General features: G+C 40.6%; 1 protein-coding gene across 1 annotated transcript in view; it reads left to right on the top strand.

Moving 5' to 3' along the window:
- The window catches only part of PIP4K2A (phosphatidylinositol-5-phosphate 4-kinase type 2 alpha), a 181,864-nt gene that overhangs the window by 144,503 nt on the left and 20,290 nt on the right, over window positions 1-17,071 (top strand). Inside the window, exon 6 of the mRNA XM_069547416.1 lies at window positions 2,717-2,755. Coding sequence (XP_069403517.1) covers window positions 2,717-2,755 — 39 coding nt within the window. The remainder of the gene's footprint in view (window positions 1-2,716; window positions 2,756-17,071) is intronic.

The raw sequence follows: 17,071 nt of genomic DNA, 5'->3' as shown, positions 1-17,071 counted from the left end.
GGGTCAAGATTTAACAAAACAGATGCCACTGCTTCCTCAAGGATATGTCATATGACGGACTCTACTAACACCATTCGGTGCCGCTGCTGGATGTGTGCTAAGCTGCCAGCAGTTTTCCCCAGCATTGTTTTTGCAGTATCCATGTAAATGTCAAGGCAGAGACTGTCTCCGCATTATTACACAGCTACTTTAGACTTTGCAGCACCCCTGGGTGCTGAACTATGCTTTGCGAAATGTTGGTCTAAGGGAGGGGAGATGTTCCAGGCTTATCTCTTACCTCTGGAGTCTGCTCTTACCTCCAAGTCATAGCTGTTTTGTTCCCTGGAAATCCCAGCAACCCTGCAGGGCTCTTTGGAACCATCTCTCTCACAAGGCCCTTTGAAGTGTTCATAGCTCGTCCTGTTGAGTACTAGAGGTCTATCGGTCTGACTCTCCCACGTCAGGAGCCCCACGTCCCAGTCTTGCTACGCGTTAGCTGTATGCGAGATGCTGAGCCTGTAGGAGCCACAGTTCCTTCATCTGTAGAACAGAGATGGTTTTGCCTCCCTTGCTGGGTTGAGAGGATTAATGTGACATGTTTGTGTCACGTCCAGCATAATACATACAAGAAGAGGTGGGTGAATTTTCGTTCCCATCCATTCTACTAGTAAGTTTCTTAAAGACAACTGTTTTTGGTCCCACTTTATCCCCCTGAAGTACTTCAAATAGTGCCTCATTCAAGCAGACATCTAGTAAGCATATCTTGATGTAAATTGCAGATTGGATATTATGGTTTTAATTTAACGTTGGATGTCCTGATTTCATCTCCCTTTTTAGCTTATAGAATAAACTGTTCTCACCAGTACTTGCCATCGTGAGTGGTGAGGGAACCTGGGCACGTGGCATCATTTCATGGCTCAAACTCGTTGGCTTTGACTGACTTCTCTAATTTTGTTTTTTTAAATTCTGAATGAATTTAAATCTGGATGAGTTTTTCCAGGCTAATGATCTGCATTTACATAGAGATGAAGCATCACTGAGAATCAGAAGCAGAGTAAATTATATTGTAAGGAGGGGGAAAATACACGGAGACTAAAAACTTGGTTAAAGATACAAAAATAATTTCCTCCCTTTGCCCATTAGCATAGGAACTGCTCGAGTATTACAAATGCAGCAGCCAGGTATTATAAGTATTTAATACTCGAGTATTCACCCCTCCCTTCTTTTAAAATAAAGGAACATTCTTTATTAGCAGTCAGTGTGTAAAGGAAGATATTGTGGCCTGAAATCAAGACCCTATAAAGGAAGAAAAACAAACCATTGCAAGTGACAGCTGCTGGGCTTGGCTGGCCAGAGGGCTCTCCTTCACGGACAACTCCCAGGGAGTTGTTGGGTCAGCTTTGTGCTTCTCCAGCGTGTCCCCAGAAGCTTCGAGCATCGTCCTGGGCTGGCCCAGCAGGGTCTTTTAGATCCACCAGACCTGGGAACACTGAGCGTGGGGATGATGATGAACTGGCACCAGGGAGCCCCTGGGTCAGGCCTGGCCCCTTTGCCCCGTATGAGGAGTGTCTCCATCTGTGAACGGCAGGCGACACACACCCTAACTAACGCCTGAGCTGCTTGAAGGCAAGATGGTCACAGAGTAAAAATGTTAAGCGTGGCCAATCTAGAAGCTACTTTAACATTTCCCAAGTCACATACACATTCTCTTAATGACTGGCTAATACAAGTATTCCAGGCCAGTAAACGTGTATTTAACAGACAAGTAGGCAGTTTGCGCCACTGACCTCTGGTCATAGTTTGGGTGTCTGGTGCTGGGCTGTGATCCTTCCCCAGCCGTTTACCCAGCAAACGTGGGCGCCGCTGCATGAGATACTGTGACGGCCACCAAGGAACACAGAGGAGGGATGCTCATTGTTGTTTCATATTATCAAAGTTAGGGACTTACTGGCCACTCATTTCCTAATCTTTCTTTTGCGTTAAGATCTTTCACAGACAGAGGACAGTCTCCGTTCTTGAACTCCACCCTAAAGCCCTACCGCTCCATCAGCATCTAAGACAGACTTGGTCGTGTTGGACAACACAGAACCCAGGGCATTATTTGAAAACCAGTGCAGCAGAGTAGGAACTGCTGCGACCAAAGCTGTGTTTTCTTCCACTTATACCTTTTGTGCTCACCCTAGAGGCACAGAAGGGGTGCGAGTAGGTGTGTGTGTGAAGCGACCGCCAACGTGAAAGGGGCCAGAAGGTCCCCACTGGCTCTTAGGGTGAGTGAGGAAGTAAGGTCATCAGGAACCCTGAGCCAGTGAGATGGGCTGTCAGGGGCCAGGGTCCCCACCTACAGGACGCAGTGTGGGAGATAGGCCGTCGGCGCCCAGTGGTCACTGCAGCCAAGTGATGGCCCACTGTACTTTGAAGACCCTCAAACCAACCATTTCTGGTGACGTACGGAAGAGAATATGGTCTGACCCTGAGTTTCAAAAGGCATCGCTCACATGACTGTCGGGTTTTTTGATTTCCAGGAGGACAGGAACCAGGGGAAAGACGGCACAGGTGATACCAAGAAGGAAAGGGCTGGAGACAGAAACCCCCACAGAGGGCGCAGTGCACGCTCGCTCAGGGAGGGGGCGGAGCACAGTCCCCGCTCGGCTGTTTCGGAGCTCTGCCCTGGGGTGTTTGCAGGCTTCACCTGAAGCCGATGCCTCGCGTGTTCTTACTCTCATTGTCTCTGTTTTAGGGCTCCACAGTGGCCAGGGAAGCAAGTGACAAAGAAAAGGTAAGTGCCTGGTGTCTCTCACCTTGGTCCTCGGCATGGGGCCCAGCACCTGTTAGTTCTGTCTTCTCCTCCTCCTTCTGGTTCTTGTTTCCCCTCAGCTATGGTGGGAAGCTCTTCGTCGATCTGAGGAACACTCTCCTCCAGTTCTCTGCCTCAGGTTAGCTGCCCCGTTGAACAATGAAGTAATTAGTTTGAAGTGTGGGTGAAACATTTCCCACAGCATGACCTTGAAAACACAGCCATCATCGTGATGCAAACAGGTATAGCTCAGCACCTGGGTCGTAACCCCACTTTATGACTGACAGGCCAGGTGTGACCCTGAGTCAGTCTCCTTGCCTCCCTGAGCCCCTGTTTTCTCACCTATAAAATGACGGTGTTGAGCTTCATATTCACCTGTAAAATGTTGGCTTAATGAGCTTCAAACTCCTTTCGAACTATAAAATGTTAAGACCCATTAGAACATTTTTTGTGTATAACAACTTAGGGACACGCCTTACCTTTCTCTGAGACACTGGACCTTAGGTAATACTTGAACCACATTTTGTTGATTGTGCAGGACGCTAAACAGATTCAATGGGAATCAGCTTAAGAATTTGGGAAGCGGCTTTCTGTGCATAAACCTAAGCAGCCTGAAATCGGGGCGTGTGTACATGAACGGTCTAGTCTCAGCTATTCCTCATCATGCTGAGGTGCCTTTTCTTGACCAAACCTTTTAGAGGCTGGGCTCAAGGTTTTTGTTTCTAAATTAAATTCTTTCAGGCTTTGGGTTTGAATTTTATAGATTTAAAAATCTTTTGCTTATTCATCCAGAAGTTTGTGAACATCTATGTTCTAGCTGCTAACATCTACTGTCCTAGTTTCAGGGACTAAAATAATGAACCACACAGACATGCCCAACCAAGCGACACACACATTAAATAGGAACTGACCGTATCAAGTGATAAATGCTTTGATAGGAAACACGTAGCAAGGAGACCTAAATCTGGCTTGGTGGTCTTCTGAGAAGAGCTGATTGGAAACCTGAAGGATGGGTAGGAGTTACCTAGAGGAAGAGGCAAGAAAGAGCAGTATGAGCAAGGGTACACAGATGGGCAGCACTTGGTGCTCTTGCTGGAGGATGAGGTGAGACAACCTTGCAGGACCATCTGGAGAGGCTGCTGAAATAACCCAGAATAGATGGTGGCCTGACCTGGGGTGGGAGAAGATAGAGACTTAGGAAGAAGAATCCACAGACCTCAGAGAGTGAACGAGGGAGGTGAGTGGTGCCAGAGAGTGTATGTGGAGGGAGGGCGGGGTTAAGGCGACTCCCAGGTTTCTGGTTTGGACAGTGGCGTGGGTGGGAAAAGGGAGCAGATGGAGTAGTTGGAATTGTCATCTCAGCATCAGAACAGACGTCCAGTTGGCATGAGAGGCTGCAGAGAGGGCTTCAGCTGGGAAAGGGGGCTTGGCAGCCTCCTGGGAAGGATGACCAGAGGCAGGGCAGCATTGATGAGGTCATGCAGGACTAGCCTAACATGAGAAGGGAGACACTCACTCAAGCCCAGGAAGTACAGGGAGTCCTGGACAAGATAAACCCAAGGAGGAACTTGCCAAGACACATGGTAACCAAACCGACAGAAATTACAAAGATAAAATATTAAAAGCATCAAGGGAAAAGCAACAATTAACACCTAAGGGAACCCCCATAAGGTTATCAGCTGATTTTTCAGCAGAAACTGCAGACCAGAAGGGATCCAGCAATGTTCTCATTCAGATTTGACAGAGAAATCAGAAACTTCACAGACAAGCAAAAACAAAGAGAATTCGGCACCACCAAATGAGCTTTACAGCAAATCTTAAAGGAATCTCTAGGCAGAAAAGAAAAGGCAACTAGAAAAGAAAACTATGAATGGGAAACCTCACTAGTAAAGGCAAACCTATGGTAAAGGTAGGAAATCACCCCCACACAAACATGACATCCAAATCAGCAACTGTAGGAGAGAGGAGTACAGTGCAGGGTATTGGACATACACTAGGAATTAAGGGACAAGCAAGTTAAAACAATCTTGTATTTATATATAGACTGCTATATCAAAACTTCATGGAGACTGCAAACCAAAACTCTACACTAGATACACAAAAAAGAAAAAGCAATCCAAACAAGGGAAGAAAAAAGACCTGCAAAAACAAATCCAAAACTATTAACAAATTGAAAATAAGAACATACATATTACCTTAGGGACTTCCCCAGCAGTCCAGAGGTTAAGACTCCACCTTCCAAGGCAGGGGACATGGGTTTGATCCCCAGTTGGGGAACTAAGGTCCACATACTTTAGGGTGCAGCCAAAAATTAAAAATAGTAATAATTACCTTAAATGTAAATGGATTAAATGCTTCCACCAAAGGACATAGCCTGGCTGAATGGATCCAAAAACAATATCCGTATATATTCTGTCTATAAGAGATGCACTTCAGATCTAGGAACACACAGAGACTGGAAGTGAGAATCAACAAAGGTATTTCATGCAAATGGAAATCAGAAAGAAAGGTAAAATAGTAATACTCATATCACATAAAATAGACTTTAAAATAAAGGCTATCATCACAAGAGACAAGGAAAGACGCTATATAATGATCAAGGGATCAATCCAAGAAGAAGATATAACAATTGTAAATACATGTGTACCCAACATAAGAGCACCTCAATATACATAGTAGCCATATAAGAGGAAACTGACAGGAACACAATAATACTAGAGGACTTTAACACCCTATTCTCATCAATGGACAGACAGATCATCCAGACAGAAAATCAATAAGGAAACACAGGCCTTAAATAACACATTAGACTTAACTGATATTTATAGGACATGCCATCTGAAAGCAGCAGAATATACTTTTCAAGAATACGTGGAATATTCTCCAGGATAGATCACATCTTGAGCCACAAGTCAAGCCTTGGTAAAGCCAAAAAAATTGAAATCAGGTATCTTCTCCGATCACAATGTTATGAAACTAGAAATCAAACACAGGCAAATAACTGTTAAAAACAAACAAACAAACATATGAACACATGGAAGCTAAACAATATATTACTAAACAACCAGTGGATCACTGAAGAAATCAAAGAGGAAATAAAAAAATACCTCTAGATAAATGACAACAAAAACACCACAATCCAAAGCCTACAGGATGAAAGCAGTTCTAACAGGGAAGTTTACAGTAATTCAGTCTTGCCTCAGGAAACAAAAGGGGAAGGGAAGAAAAAAGACCTGCAAAAACAAATCCATCCAAATCTCAAACAACCCAACCTCTTACCTATAACAATGAGAGAAAGAGGAACAAATAAAACCCAAAGTTAGCAGAAGGAAAGAAATCCTAAAGATCAGAGCAGAAATAACAATAGAAAAGATCAGTGAAACTAAAAGCTGGTTCTTTGAAAAGATAAACAAAATTGATTAAGAAGAGAAGGGGAAAGGGCTCAAATCAATAAAACTAAAACTGAATAAGCAGAAGTTACAACTGATACCAGAGAAATACAAAGAATCATAAGAAATACAAAGAATCATAGACAACTTATATGCCAATAAAATGGACAGCCTAAAGGTAATGGACAAATTCTTAGAAAGGTACAACTTTCAAGACTGAACCAGGGAAAAATAGAAAATATGAGCAGACCAGTCACAAGTACAGAAATTGAAACAGATTTTAAAACTTCCAACAAACTAAAATCCAGAGCCAAATAGCTTCACATACATATAGAGAAGAGTTAACACTTATCTTTCTAAAACTCTTCCAGAAAATTCCAGAAGAAAGAACACTCCAAGTCCATTCTCTGAGGCCATCACTCTGATACCAAAACCAAATATGCCACACAAAAAAAGAAAATTACAGGCCAGTATCACTGATGAACATAGATGCAAAAATACTCAACAGAATACTAGCAAACCAAATCTAACCATACATTAAAAGGATCATACACCATGATCAAGTGGGATTTGTCCCAAGGATGAAAGGATTCTTCAATATCTGCAAATCAATCAGTGTGATACACCACATTAAGAGACTGAATAAAACCATATGATCATCTCAATAGATGTAGAAAAAGCTGTTGACAAAATTCAGCAGCCATTTATGATTTAAAAATGGGCATGGAGGGAAATTAACATAATAAAGGCCATATATGACAAATTCTAATTTCTTCAAGATAATTAGTACACCAAGGGAACATTTCATGCAAAGATGGACACAGTAAAGGACAGAAATGGTATGGACCTAACAGAAGTAGAATACATTAAGACAAGGTGGCAAGAATACACAGAAGAACTGTACAAAAAAGATCTTAATGACCCAGATAACCATGATGGTGTGATCACTCACTTAGACCCAGATATCCTGAATTGTGAAGTCAAGTGGGCCTTAGGAAGCATCACTGCAAACAAGCTAGTGGAGGTGATGGAATTCCAGTTGAGCTGTTTCAAATCCTGAAAGATGATGCTGTGAAAGTGCTGCACTCAATATGCCAGCAAATTTGGAAAACTCAGCAGTGGCCACAGGACTGGAAAAGGTCAGTTTTCATTCCAGTCCCAAAGAAAGGCAATGCCAAAGAATGCTCAAACTACTGCACAATTGCACGCATCTCACACGCTAGTAAAGTAGTGCTCAAAATTCTCCAAGCCAGGCTTCAGCAGTATGTGAACCATGAAATTCCAGATGTTCAAGCTGGTTTTAGAAAAGGCAGAGGAACCAGAGATCAAATTGCCGACATCCGTTGGATCATAGAAAAAGCAAGAGAGTTCCAGAAGAACATCTATTTCTGCTTTATTGACTATGCCAAAGCCTTTGACTGTGTGGATCACAACAAACGGTGGAAAATTATTAAAGAGATGGGAATACCAGACCACCTGACCTGCCTCCTGAGAAATCTGTATGCACATCAAGAAGCAACCATTAGAACCGGACATGGAACAACGGACTGGTTCCAAATTGGGAAAGGAGTACGTCAAGGCTGTATATTGTCCCCCTGCTTATTTAACTTATATGCAGAGTATATCATGTAAAATGCCAGACTGGATGATGCAAAAGCTGCAGTCAGGACTATAGGAAGAAATACCAATAATCCCAGATATGCAGATGATACCACCCTTATGGCAGAAAGTGAAGAACTAAAGAGCCTCTTGATGAAAGTGAAAGAGGAGAGTGAAAAAGCTGGCTTAAAACTCAACATTCAAAAAACTGAGATCATGGCATCTGGTCCCATTACTTCATGGCAAATAGATGGGGAAATAATGGAAACATTGACAGACTTTATTTTCTTGAGCTCCAAAATCACTGCAGATGGTGACAGCAGTCATGAAATTAAAAGGTTCTTGCTCCTTGAAAGAAAAGCTATGGCCGACCTAGGCAGCATATTAAAAAGCAAAGACATCACTTTACTGACAGATGTCTGTAGAATCAAAGCTATGGTTTTTCCAGTAGTCATGTATGGATGTGAGAGTTGGACCATAAAGAAAGCTAAGCACCAAAGAATTGATGCTTTTGAACTGTGGTGTTGGAGAAGACTCTTGAGAGTCCCTTGGACAGCAGAGATCCAACCAGTCCATCCTAAAGGAAATCAGTCCTGAATATTCTTTGGAAGGACTGCTGCTGAAGCTGAAACTCCAATACTTTGGTCACCTGATGTGAAGAACTGACTCATTTGAAAAGACCCTGATGCTGGGAAAGATTGAAGGCAGGAGGAGAAGGGGATGACCGAGGATGAGATGGTTGGATGGTATCACCAACTGGATGGACATGAGTTTGAGCAAGCTCTGGGAGTTGGTGATGGACAGCCCAGCATGCTGCAGTCCATGGGGTCGCAAAGAGTCGGACACGACCAAGCAACTCAACTGATGACAAACTCTCAGCTAATACTGTTCTCAACAGTGAAAAGCTGAAAGCATTCCCTCTAAGATCAAGAACAAGACAAGGGTGTCCACTATTGCCACTTTAATTCAACATAGTTTTGGAAGTCCTAGCCATAGCAATCAGAAGAAAAAAAATATTAAAAGTAATCCAAATTGGAAATAAAACTGTCACTGTTTGCAGATGACATATTACAGAAAATCCTAAGGATGCTAACAGAAAACTACTAGAGCTCATCAGTGAATTCAGTCAGGTTGCAGGGTACAAAAGTAATAACAGAAATCTCTCGCAATCCTATATACTGTCAACAAAAGAACAGAATTTAAGGAATTTAAGGAAGCAATCCATTTACCATAACATCAAAAAGAATAAAACACCCAGGAGTAAGCCTACCTAAGGAGGCAAAAGACCTGTAATTTGAAAACTATAAGACTGATGAAAGAAACATAAGATGATACAAACAGGTATACCATATTCTTGGATTGGAACTCTTCCAGGAAAACACAGGTAGAACACTCTGACATAAATTGTAGCAATATCTTTTTTGATCCACCTCCTAGAGTAATGATAATAATAACAAAAATGAAAATGGGACCTAATTAAACTTGAAAGCTTTTGCACAGTAAAGGAAATCATAAACAAAACAAAAAGACAACCCTCAGAATGGGAGGAAATACTTGCAAACAAAGCAACTGACAAGGATTAATTGCCAGTGTATACAAACAGCTCATGCAGCTCTATTAAAAAGAAAAAAAAATCATAAAATGGGCAGAAGATATAAATAGACATTTCTCCAAAGAAGATATACACAGATGACCAAAAAGAACATGATGAGATGCTCAACATTACTAATTATCAGAGAAATGCAAATCAAAACTACAATGAAACATTACCTCACACCAGTCAGAATGGCTATCATCAAAAAGTCTATAAACAGTAAATGCTGGAGAGGGTGTGTAGAGGAGGGAATCCTCCTGCACTGTTGCTGTGACTGTAAATTGGTTTAACCACTATGAACAAGGGACTTTATGCAGGTTCCTTAAAAAACTAAAAACAGAACTACCATATGATCCAGCAATCCCATTCCTGGGCATATATTCAGAGATAACCATAATTCGAAAAAATACATGCACCCCAGTGTTCATTGTAGTGCTAGTTACAATAACGAAGATAGAATCAACCTAAATGTCCATCCACAGATGAATGGATAAAGCAGATGTGGTACATATATACAGTGGAATGTTAGCCATAAAAAAGGCCAAAATAATGCCATTTACAGCAATGTGGATGGACCTAGAGATTATGGTAAGTGAAGTGAGTCAGAAAGAAAAAGACAAATACCATATGTTATCACTCATGTGGAATCTAATATTTTTAAGTGATATAAATGAACTTATTTACAAAACAGAAACAGGCTTATAGATTTCAGAAGCAAACTTAACAGTTACCAAAGGGGAAATGTGGGGAGGGATTTATTAGAAGTTTGGAATTAACATACACATACTACAGTATATAAAATAGATAACTGTTAATAACAAGGACCTACAATATAGCACAGAGAACTACTCAATATTCTATGTGGGGAAAGAATCTGAAAAAGGATCAATATGTTTATAACTGAATCACTGTGCCATAGTCCTGAAACCAACACAACATTGTAAACCAACTGTACTCCACTGAAGTTTTTTTTAATAAATAAAAATAAAGAAGTGAGGCAGAGAAAGGAAACGGTGGCTCCTTTGACAGTTTATATTTTTATTGTGCACCGGTGACTATATTTTCACACTTCTAACCTCTGTGTAAATCACCCTGAAGGCACCAGCTTTGACCCAAAACAGCAGAAATGACGGACTGTTGGCTTCCATGTTGCTATATAAACGTTTCTTCCAGGTGCCGAAGACTCAAGTGGGTGTTTAAGTTTTAGTCCATGAGAAACTCAGAGACTCACTATTACTAGGATCTTCTCCTAGGAGAAAATAACCTGGGCTGTTTAAAGGACCACACACTAGCATTGAAAGAAGGCTTTCTCAGCATCATCAAAAGCTGGCCCCCAAGTAAGCTATGGATAGGATGCCATGAGCTACACCACAGGGACTGCTCTGCTTTGTTCTGAAGTCTCTTGTGACTACAGCCAGCGGTCTCTGCACCACTGCCCCAATTTTGATCTCTTCAGGTTCTAGCTCCAAGGGCTTGCTTGGTCTGCTCTGACAATAACCAGTGCCAAGAAAGACAGTTACAGCCAATGGGGTGATTGCCTCAGAATCCCAAATCCTAAAGCAAGAACGCATGTGAAGGAAAGCCACAGTGTTTGACATGGCCGTGACGGTTCATCGTCATCTGTCTGCCCCTCCCCATCTCTGCCTCTAGGACCACACGCTTCCCAGGCACCCCGGCACTCGCCACAGCCCCACTCCCTGCCTCACCAGAAATGTTCAGCCTTTTATTGGTATAGGTTTCTGTGACAAGACAGGAAATTACAGAATGTGTTTGACAGAAACCCAGATTTCTGAGGATGCTTCTTATCATACATTGAATGCATGCAAACTATTCCTCAAAACATCTCCTGGGAGGTGGACGTCAGAGACAAGAGGGACCTTGAGAGTCACAGTCCGTTTCCCTCACCTCACATGTGACAGATCCGAGACTCGGGAGCCTCTCTTCTCACACTGCATCACACAGCTGTTGGCAGAGGCAAAACCTTACCTGGGCAGGGGGGTCAGGAGGGGTGTATTTTTTTCTATTAATCTCAATATACTGGGATTTAGAAAGGTATGTAATAGTAACCAATGTTTGTTGAGCATATACTATATGCCAGACCTGTTTTCAGTTTTACACAAATTTGGCTATGTCATCCTGACCACTACCTTTGAGATGGGGGCTATTGCTACTTCCTTTGTGTAAATGAAGTTACTTGACAGACAAGCTCTAACCTGTCCCACAGTTCTGACATGACAAAGCCAAGTTTCCAGTCTACAGTGCACATTTCTAACCTTCTAAATGTTTAGGACTTCCTTTAAAATAAAAAAAGAAGAAGGGATTTATTATCAAAAATTCATATTAATCCCATGAAGATGAACAAGGAAACATTCCACCACATTTCACTGACAAAATCATGTAACACAAAACAGTGTGGTGCTATGACAATTCATTGAGTCTTGATTTAAAAGTTTAAAAAGTAATGAAATGACTTCAAACCATGTTGGCAAAAACAACCAATTCATATTTCCTCCATTTGAGTGTATAGTTACTTCTATAAATATAGTCTGTATTACTGTATCTTACACTATATAAACATTAAGACTGTTTATACAACAGCCCCAAGGAAGACGTCAATGCTTTCTGCTCCTTTCTGGGCTTGGGGTTCCTGATAGCTCTTCCCTCCAGGAGCAGCAGCTTCAAAATGCCATCCACCGCTCCCCCACCACTTCTAGCTTATAGGTGCTCACTGGGAAAGGCTTAAAGACATGGGATGTGAAAGTAATTAAAACTGGTAATTGATGGAGACTCTATGTGCTTTGACAAGAGAACATCATGCCTCTCTGATAAGGCAGTTTGTTTATAAAAGCTAGCAACAACCAAAGTAATATTTACTAAACTGTAATACATAAAGATAAATTAAATGAATCAATGGAGCTGAAGTCTTAAAAACTTTGGATTTTTAAACTCAAAAAAATTACCTTGCTTTCTTTTTCCTGTCAATTTTCAGGTTTTCTTTCCATGATCAGTAAATATTTTTGACTCTTCTGAACAGCATGCTCTTGTCTTTATAAATAAAACCATAAATTATCAAAATAATCACTTATCTCTGGTCAGAAATAATTGGAAAAGGCTGAAAATATTTTCTACATTCTAGCCTTTTATAAACGAAATCAGATGGTTTGCAAGAATATTTTCATTGCAGTCGTATAATCATTTTCTGCAAAATTGCAAAGAACAATTTTCATGGAGAATCTCCACTGACGTGGCTTAATTAGTAATCTGGATCCCTAATTTTTCTTTCATTTGCGTCACTGTAGTTGTTTTAATTTCCCATACTTTTCACTTGTTGATGACAAGTTTTCAAACTGTCATTTCAAATATTTCATGATATAGGTGCAGACAAGTCTCATCCCTACAATTTGAACTTGACATGTAATTAGTGTGATCTGCATTAGCATAATAATGAATATGGAACTGAGGAAATAAAGAAGCTATTTTCCAACAATAATGGAATCACTTTCATGGCAACAAGTATCAGAACATGCATGTACAGATGTCTTGAATTTAAAAAAAAAAACACACCAGAATGGTGCTTTAAAAAAAAAAAAACGTTGTCAGATTCTGACAGCTGCTATGACTTGTTTTATTCTTTAATTCTTTCCTTTATTAATGGAAGGGCATCTTCCATTCATGGCTCCAGCAGTTCTGCCCCCTCTAAATGAGACAGAAATGCGAATCTCCCTGGTGGTCCATCTTTTCACAGCTGCGCTGCAATTCCAGTGTGACATCAAATTAGTAATTATAGCTGAGCAGACCGCTTTTTACAAATGACAGTCTTAGCATGCTGCCAGCAAGCAAGCTACCCAGCAGGGAATCTGGACAAGTAAAAGAAAACATAACTGGACTCACTTGATTTCTAGGGGATTTGACCTGACTCTTTAAAACGCCCATGTTCTTGAGAGAGTGAGTGAGGCCTGGGGATTTACACAACTATGCATTTTGTTCATCGTTCTGCACAGTTCTCAAAACTCCGGTCTGGTTTTATTAAGTAAAGCCAAGCCTGTGTAATGGAGTCATTGGGTCACAATAAGAAGATTCCTTTTAACGTCTAACCTTCTGCCTGGAACCTGTTTGAAAGAAAACAGCTGCCCTGCAATTGGCATTTGTATAACTATATTGGCAATAATCACTGTTGACACCTTGATAATGGGCTACAAAAAGCCGCCTGGTCGATTCTTAGGAATTGTGCATTGGGCTAGCAATTAAGTGACTGTCACCATCTCTGACATTGTACCTATTATTGACTGAAGGTTCAGGAAAATTCATCATTAATACCCTCACACCAAAAAAAAAAAAAGCTTTCCTAAACCAGTTTCCAGCATTTCTTTTGTGATCTTTAACTTGTAACAAATTATAATTAATTACCACCTCCAGCTGGTTCTGAGCTGAGTGAAAGGCAAGGTAACAAAGACAGTGAGCTCAGAGCGGAAGGAACAGGGACAGCAGTGCATTCTTCTGGGAATCTTGCTTTGCTATCAGTGAAAAAGTGCTTCCTTTTCCATGTCAGTGAATGACCAGTTAAAGGGAGGTTGTCAAGGTTTTCAGGTCCTCCTAATGCTTTAACCTTCTGTAAAATTTCTTCTCTTTCCAGATGGAAGTGAATTATTTCCTTTGCCAGCCAGGGCTAGATACGCCTATCCCAGCACCCAAAGTGCAGGAGAAATTTTCCCATCAGGCAGAAGCAGGGCCATCTGCGTGTCTCCTGGCCCTGAAATGCTGTATTAATGTAAAAGGGGGCTTTGAGGGGAAAGGCACCAAACCAGAGCCTTAGCCAATGTGAGTCCCACCCCCTGCTCTGGCATTAATGGAAGTTGGGGGATAAATCGTTTGACTTTGTCTTCATTTGTAAAATTAAAGGATCTCATTGGTCCTCGTGCTTTATTGTTTGCAACAATCTCCTGTTTCAGGTGACTCTTTACCTCCTGCAAATGTGCACTGCAGCCAACTTGACAATCACCAAAGTCCTGTCTGCTCTGGCCATGAGTTATGGTGATTGCTATTACTAATGGAAAAAATGTTCTGAATTGTTACATAAGTCTGCAGATGTCTGAGCAAAGGCTTAAGAACCCTATAATGTAAACTATGGGGGTTATTCTGGGAAGTGGAGTTTTAAAGTTTGATTCCTTTGGAATTTGGTAAGAGTGGCATGTGAAGAGGAAAGATAACATGCGGTATAATTCCTGGGAGCTTCTTCCAGATGACAGCATTAGAGTGCTCAGGCCAGTCTGGGCTTATGGCAGTGTATAAACACAGCTTCACTGAATGCACTCAACTAAGATTATCCCAAGCACACAGAAGCAGTGCTGTTAGATGTGGGAATTTCTGATAACTTATGCAGTTGATTCTAGAAAGAGTTGGAGCGGAAACACAACTTCCAAAATGTAATATGGCTTGAATTTAAGCCAACCTGCTGCAGATATATAATAAAACAATGAAGTTCTAATAATGTTCACTAGACTGGTATTAAACCAAAAACTATACAATTTAGCAAACTTCATGCATTTTCAGACTTTGACATTTTTTAGACTATCACCGGAGAAGGCAATGGCACCCCACTCCAGTACTCTTGCCTGGAAGATCCCATGGACAGAGGAGCCTGGTAGGCTGCAGTCCATAGGGTCGCTAAGAGTCGGACACGACTGAAGTGACTTAGCAGCAGCAGCAGCAGACTATCACCATCAACATCCAGGCCACGGAATCTCCCAATCAGATGGAAATACATCAGTTCTGTGGGGCTTGCACATGCTCCATCTGTCATATCACAGCTCACAGAGGAAAGCCAAACCATCACCATGCCACTTAAATGGCCCTTCTGAGAAGTCTGGCAGTATTAGGAAAGGAGTAAGTTTCCCTTTCTTAATATCAGCTTTTAGGGAAAATAAATAACCAACAGCTGGGTCCTGCCAGCCTTAACAATTCTAAATGTAGAATTATGACAGGGCTTATCTGGTTTTGTGCTTCTTAGTTGCAGTGCTATTTCTCCAAGTATGTTGAGGTATATTCTCTTTCTACATTTACACAAAGAGGTTCAAAACAAAAATTATGTGAGACTTTCATATCCAGATGCTGGTCACAAATATATACATTCTCAACATGGAAATAACTAGTTATTAATGACATGTTGGATCATTTCCCAAGCTATGAACTTATGTAGACGTTCCGCTTATGTTTTTAAGGGTTATATGTACTTTTTTGTGAGAAAGCACCTGTTATCTTTACTACTTCTGTTTGAACTTTACGCATATTCACTAATTTGCCTTTTCATGTATCAAATTTGTGACTTGGATGTTTTGAGAAGCAGAACTGATTTTATTATAAAATCTTTAACCTCTCTTACTTACCCCCAAATTGATACCACGTATGTGATGTTATTAAGGCAAATTATCTTTATCCCAGCTTTAATGTAAGGATTATCTAAAAAGTCTCTCCCTTACAGAAATATTTCTGGAGTATATCTTCAGCCCGACAGACTCTGATTCTTATGACGTTACTTCGGCAAGCCTGATGAAAGGGGGTTTATTCTTTCTTTGCAAGTTTATCTTCATTTAGATGAGCTTGGACTAACAAGCAGTCCCTAACTTGAGACAATAACTAGTACATATTTTTTATGCTGTGCATTCAGTTCCAAGTGCAACATGGCCCATCATAAGGGACACCGGACAGCAGTTCTGCACACCAAGGCTTACAATTAGACTTTTAAAAAAGAGGTTGCCAAATGAGCACGTTGAACAAAAATTCATTTCTTTCTGAAATACAAGTCCTTTAATCACAGAGTGCTATGCTATGCATCATCCTTTTCACTGAAACCTTCTGATGCCAGAATCCTGTCTGCAGTAAACACTCGAGTGTGATAGAAGTACATTCCATCTTCCTGTTAAGGTTTCCATCCTTAAATGTGACTGTATTATATAAATTTTGGCTCTGAGCATTTTAAGTACATGTATTTTTTTAATTTTTCTGTTAGTAGCAATTTAATAGACTCTTTGTAAAACTTAATTGTAGAATGATGTTAAAAGCCAGTATATTTTAATTTGAATTCTGTATTTGAAGTTTTTGTCTGTAAATACAGATTTTAAATATTTGATTTTAAAAATGTTTGAGTCATCCAAAAGATATTTTAGTGACATTAAAAAACTAATGAAAATGTCCATGTAATTTCTGGCTTTACTAATAACTCTTAACACATCCAATATTATTAAACTCCACTCGAATGACAGCAATCATGCACCAAGTTACAGAATCCAATGAAATATAACATATTACTAACAGGTTAACTTCTATTTGAAACAAACAGAAAATTTAAATCCTTTGAAAAAGTAAGCATATTTTTGTTTTTGGAGAATGTGCAAAATTCAGTCATTTAAAATTTTAAAGTTTATTAAAAGTGCTAAATACTTTTATATTAGAAGCGAATGCAAAGAGCAAATACCTTGCACTTTCTAAAACTCTTTCTGCCATCCCAGTGGAAGGAAGCAGAGCCCTCTGCTCCCAGGATCCATCATTTCTCTCCGGCCACCGCCTTCTGTTGAGCTGGCTACAGAGGCACAGTTCTGAAAACAATGCTCTGGGCTTTATAGCTCTTAGTTATGAATACTTTTCCCTTTTTTACCTCAAACTGCTGGCCAAGTGTGTCCTAAGAGGTCATTTACATCTTTTATTGGATCCTAGGGAATA

This window comes from Ovis canadensis, chromosome 13, assembly GCF_042477335.2.
Source record: "Ovis canadensis isolate MfBH-ARS-UI-01 breed Bighorn chromosome 13, ARS-UI_OviCan_v2, whole genome shotgun sequence".
NCBI lineage: Eukaryota > Metazoa > Chordata > Mammalia > Artiodactyla > Bovidae > Ovis > Ovis canadensis.
This window is presented reverse-complemented; position numbering and strand designations above follow the sequence as displayed.